The sequence below is a fragment of the Chrysochloris asiatica genome, unplaced genomic scaffold (assembly GCF_000296735.1).
Source record: "Chrysochloris asiatica unplaced genomic scaffold, ChrAsi1.0 scaffold00211, whole genome shotgun sequence".
Lineage (NCBI taxonomy): Eukaryota > Metazoa > Chordata > Mammalia > Afrosoricida > Chrysochloridae > Chrysochloris > Chrysochloris asiatica.
Window position 1 is genome coordinate 468,261 of NW_006408729.1, and position 5,727 is coordinate 473,987.

General features: G+C 34.5%; 1 protein-coding gene across 1 annotated transcript in view; it reads left to right on the forward strand.

Annotated features, from left to right (window-relative positions):
- The window catches only part of TACR3 (tachykinin receptor 3), a 151,983-nt gene that overhangs the window by 75,142 nt on the left and 71,114 nt on the right, over nt 1–5,727 (forward strand). The window contains exon 3 of the mRNA XM_006872709.1: nt 1,887–2,037. Coding sequence (XP_006872771.1) covers nt 1,887–2,037 — 151 coding nt within the window. The remainder of the gene's footprint in view (nt 1–1,886; nt 2,038–5,727) is intronic.

Below are 5,727 nucleotides of genomic sequence, written 5' to 3' on the forward strand. Positions count from 1 at the left end.
GAAAACCTTTACATCTGCAGCTCATATTATTTGTGAAATGAGACCTGTACAAAATATGATATGATCAATACATTTACATAAGTTACATAAATCTTCTGTTGGAAAAATGTAATAAAGACTCTTTTGGATAACCCTGGAGTATTTCCTAGAGGGGGTTACAGCTGATAAAATTTTAAACAATGAGCAGATAATTGAATTAGGCATTTACAAGATCACTGGAACTGAAAGCGGTGCACAAAGAAAAACAGAACTGTTATGGGTTAAGAAATGCATGAGAAGGGAGGAATTTAAATCCAAAGGTGTTACTTCCTGCATTAAAAAGCCAGGTTGGTGAAAAGAAAGGGAAATCTGACAGGTTCTTTCATCTTGTTTTGATTTAGTTTGTATTTTGTTAATTCGTTTTAGCATTAAAAAAATTGGATCCTAAATTGAACAGAATATAGAAAATCTACATGATATAATTTAGCATGTTAAGAAAAGCAAAATAAAATGAACAATACTACGGAGTTGGATGAATTTTATTCTTTTGTTTTGATTACTTAAATTTTATTTCAGAAAATTTCCCATTTTGTAACTTTTCACTTTAAAAATAACAAATGATGAAAATATATTGCTGTTCTTTAAATGTAGTCACTTTATTTAATTTGGCTCTCCAGATTTTAGGAGAAAAATATTAGGAAGCATTTACTGAAGGAAAACCAGACAGCAGTTATTAAACTAAATATTGTTTACCATCTACCATTGTTAATAAATATTAGTTTATGTTATAATTGAAACTTTAAAATTAGGTTATATGTTGACTGAATTCCTTCTTCATTTACTTTACATAAATACTTAGTGCATACATTACCAGGAATTAGGAAGACATGGGGGTTTAGGATTGCCTTTACAAAAATACACAGGTATTGAGAAGGACTATTACAACAAATTCCAATTACTTTAAAACTTTGCTAAGATAATGGAAGTCACACAAGTTTGTAAAAACTCTGGGCTATTATACTTTGGCTTATATTCTTAATCCTCCCTAACTCTATATTTCTGATTTTAATTGAAAGCTATAAAATGCCACACTATAATTTGATAATATATAATATTATATATTTGGAGTGGTTAATACATCTGTGTGTTACTTACAAAGTTAACAATACAATCAATTGCACTTTGACTTTGGAAAAATGCTTATAAATATTTTTGTCTGGTTTATTTAAATACCTAATAAATAATTTGTGTAACCATTATAACACAGTATCTACTTGCATTTTTTTCTATTTGGAGAAAAACAATGTATTTCACTATTTGTTATGTTACTTAAATGTACAAAATAGTCTTATATTGGAGGAAATATGTCAATTGATTATGTCATTCTGCTCCATACATATTTTTTCTGAACATAAGTTTAATTTACGTTAGCTCAACAATTAACAAGAAGAGAAAAGACCCTAATCTTAGATCTCTAGGTAAAGGAAATATGTGTAGTTTAAATGAGTACTTCAATTCAGTTATAGTTTCGACATACAACATAAAGTTTGGCAAAAATCAACTAGAAGGCTTTTTAAGCAACTGTAGTAATGTTGAGAAGCCCTGCTAACCACTGCAGGTTAAACACTGGACTGATTCAGCTGCTCTGAGGTAGAAAGCTGAGGTGTTCTGCTTCTGTAAAGATTTTCAGCCTCTGAAACTCTATATAGGGTCACTGTGAGTCAGAACTGAGTCAATGGCACTTAACATCACCACCAACACTAACAGGATATTAAGGCACATTTGAAAAATGAGAGCCTAGAGATAATCTTTTGACATTTTTAGTTAAGATTTAAAACTGAATGAATTCAAAGTGTAGACAATACATCTCAGTATACTGTTTTGTTTTTGTTTTTGATTTTTTGCAGATACCATATTATTGTCATTATACTGGTATACTGTTTCCCACTGCTCATCATGGGTATCACATATACCATCGTTGGAGTTACTCTCTGGGGAGGAGAGATCCCAGGAGATACCTGTGACAAGTATCATGAGCAACTGAAGGCTAAAAGAAAGGTACTGTTCCATATAATTTACCTAGGATTTATGTAACTTATGGTACATCACATAGAAAAAAAACAAAAAACTTAGTATGGGAATTATAATTTGATCTGATGCTTCACTCCAAATTTACTTTTATATTTTAAAAAAGTTTTATTGCCTCTGTGTCACTACTCAGTATCATTCTTTGATAGAATAGTCAATTGTTTACTTTAAAAAAAAAATTAAGCAAGACTTTTTGTCTTTTGTAGAGCAGAAGTAAATTCTTATTTACTCCACCTAAAATTGCTGAAATTTTACTTTAATTGGAGTCCCAGTTGATTGCAATTCTGAAGTTCTAACTCTGTCTTTTATTTAATACAATCTAATGGAACTCCCTCTACCTCTGATGTAGGCTATGAATTGCCCAAAGTTTGTTGACTTGTTTCTTACTTTATCCTAGTACTGGAGTCTTGGTGTAGTGCTGTGGTTTAATGCACTAAACTGCAAAGTCTGTGTGAACCACTAGGTCAATGGTTCAAGCTCACAAGCTGCCCCTCTGAAACCCTATGCAGGGTCACTATGAGTTGGAACGGACTTGACAGCACTTAACAACAACAACAATGGCATCTCTATTGTACTCTATTCTATAAGTTCCTACAGCAGAGAAAAATATACAGGGCATTTCCACTCTATCTTTCATCTGTTTCCATCCATCTGTTTAGTTAGCAAACTAGTTATCATCATTCTATCTCTAACTAGGTAGAAGTATCTAGCCATCTCTCTCCCCTTTCCCACTATTTCTTTTTATCTTCCTCTATAGCCCTCTATGTCTGTATCTGTCCATGATCTGGTGGTTTCTACACAGTCATTATGTATATTAGATTGAGTGAAAAAGGCTACATTAACACTACTGAAAAACTTACTGGGGGACATGAAACAAGCCTATTTCTGATGGATTCAAATTAAAGAGAATCATTGCAATTTATTTTGTCAGTATTTTACTAGTATAAAATGTTCATTAAGATTAACTACTATTATGACTCAATGAGTAAGGTTTTTCATAGATTTGTATAATTGAAAGAAATCAGGTCATCTACTTTGTTGTTGTTACGTGCTGTCGAATCAATTCCGACCCATAGAGACCCTGTATAGGGTTTCCAAGGAGCAGCTGGTGAGCTTGAAATACCAACCTTGCAGTTCAAATGACTTTGCAGTCTGACACATTAGCCCACAGCGCCACAAAAGGACTACATCAACTATTGTTGTTGTTATGTGCCGTAGAGTCGGTTCCGACCCATAGCGACCCTGTACAGTGTTTTCGAGGCTGTAAATCTTTACGGGAGCAGAAAGCCTCGTCTTTCTCCCACGGAACAGCTGGTAGTTTCGAACTGTTGTTCCTGAGGTTCACAGCCCGATTCGTAACCACCATCTACTATGTTGTTGTTGTTGTTAAGTGCCGTCGAGTCGGTTCCGACCCATAGAGACCCTGTACAGGGTTTCCGAGGGTGTAAATCTTTACGGGAGTAGAAAGCCTCATCTTTCTCCCGCGGAGCAGCTGGTAGTTTCAAACGGCTGACCATAAGGTTCGCAGCCCGATTCGTAACCACTACGCTACCAGAGCTCCTTGATATGTTCTTTTAAATAATGAATGTGACACTATTCCTTTAAATTTGTCATTCCCGGCATAATAAACCATGTGATTGTTAGATTCAAAATGACCATTAGCAGTCCATTTAAATTCATGGATTGCTAGGATATCAATGTTTATTTTTTCCATTTCATTTTTGACAATTTTCTTAGATTCGTATTTGGTACATTCCATGTTCTGATTATTAACGAATGATTATAGCTGTTTCTCTTCATTTTGTGTTGTGTCCCATCAGCAAATGAAGGTCCCAAACTTTATTCCATTTGCATAATCATGATCAATTCTATTTTGAGGAGCCATAGTCTGGAAGCTCATCTCAAAACTGTCTATCCTGGGTGACCTTGCTCATCTTTAAAATACCCATGGCATAGCTTCCAGAATCATAGCAATAAGCATGCCACCACAGAACTAAAACTGAGAGACAAATGGTGGCTGGAACCTAATGTTGTTGTTGTTATGTACCATGGAGCTGGTTCCAACTCATAGTGACCCTGTACAGGGTTTCTGAGGCTGTAAATCTTTATGGAAACAGAAAACCTCATCTTTCTCCCATGGAACAGATGGTAGTTTCAAACTGCTGACCCTGCAGTTCACAGCCGGATAATCCCTTTGTTCTACTTTGTGAGATAAAAATAAATCTAATTACAATCAGTAAGAAGAAGAATGCTGTTGATAACTGGAGAAAAGTGCTAACATTTATTGGTGCTTGTTGTGTGTTAGACACTTAATTTATGAGATTTAAATTGAATCTTGACAACTGCATGAGGAAAACACTATGTCATTTTCATTTCACAGGCAAAGAAAACCTTTTGATTAATTCAATAACTTATACAGCTAATTCAATGATAGAGATAGGATTTGAACCTAGAGTCTGATTCTAGAGTGTTTGTTCTTAACATCCATTTTTTACTGATCATTTCTGTACCAGATTCAAGGGGTTGTTGATCTTGGTGATAGCAGTCCAGTGCCTATTCAACAGCGTTACATGAAGATTGTTGTGTCACTGAATTCGTTCCAACTCATGGCAACTCTGTATAGGGTTTTCAAGGAATGGCTAGTGGGTTTGAGTCACCAACTTATGGTTAGCAGTCCAGTGTTTATCCTACAGTGCCATGGGAATTAATAAGATAAATATTTTCCCTGTTTTTCTACTTGTTTAATTAGCAGTGGGGCATTCAGTGGCACTGTCAGACTGTGATCTACAAGATCAGCAGTTCAAGTCCACCAGCTGCTCTTCCAGGAGAAAGATTAGGCTTTCTGCTCCAGAAATGGATTTTTCAAAATCTACGGAAACTCTCTACAGGGTCCCTATGAGTTGAAACTGTCTTGACAGCACCTAACAACAACAATTACCAGTAGTACAAGTGAATTGTATATAGCAAATTGTTTAATGCTATATTATGATACAGAAAGATATTATAAATTAAACAAACAAGAGTCTTAACATTATTTCTAAGGGAAGAAAGTTCTCAGTACCATTTTAAAAACATATTCTAAGAAAAGAGTTCAGAAATAAACTGTGACTACAGGTATTTACCAAAGTTAAAGGGCATCCATTTTAAAGATATACAAATGAGTACAAATATAAGACAGCATCGTGACAGTTAAAAATTATAAATCAGTTAAATATACAGTTGTTGTTGTTGTGAAGTGCCTTGGAGTTAGTTGCAACTCATAGCAATCCTGTATAGGGTTTCTGAGGAGTGGCTAATGAGCTTGAACTGCTGACCTTGCAGTTCAAATTGACCTTGCAATCTAGCACATTGTAGGACCTTGCAGTCCTGCAGCACTACACCTGTTTGTTTTAATCCAGGAAATTTTGTCCTTTTAACTTTCTAAACTATCTCTTAATGCATATTGAATAGAAACTATACACAAATACATGTAACCAATTGTTTTAAGCTAATATCTCACCCTACAGCATACTGATATTTATTAATGGATTTGTTGTAAGCAAAATAATAATAATAATACATTACTAAATCTCACTTACTTGCTGAAAGTGAAGAAAACATAAAATATTTACTGATGAATATCAGAGAGCACAGTCTTTGGTATGGATTGCATCTCAATGT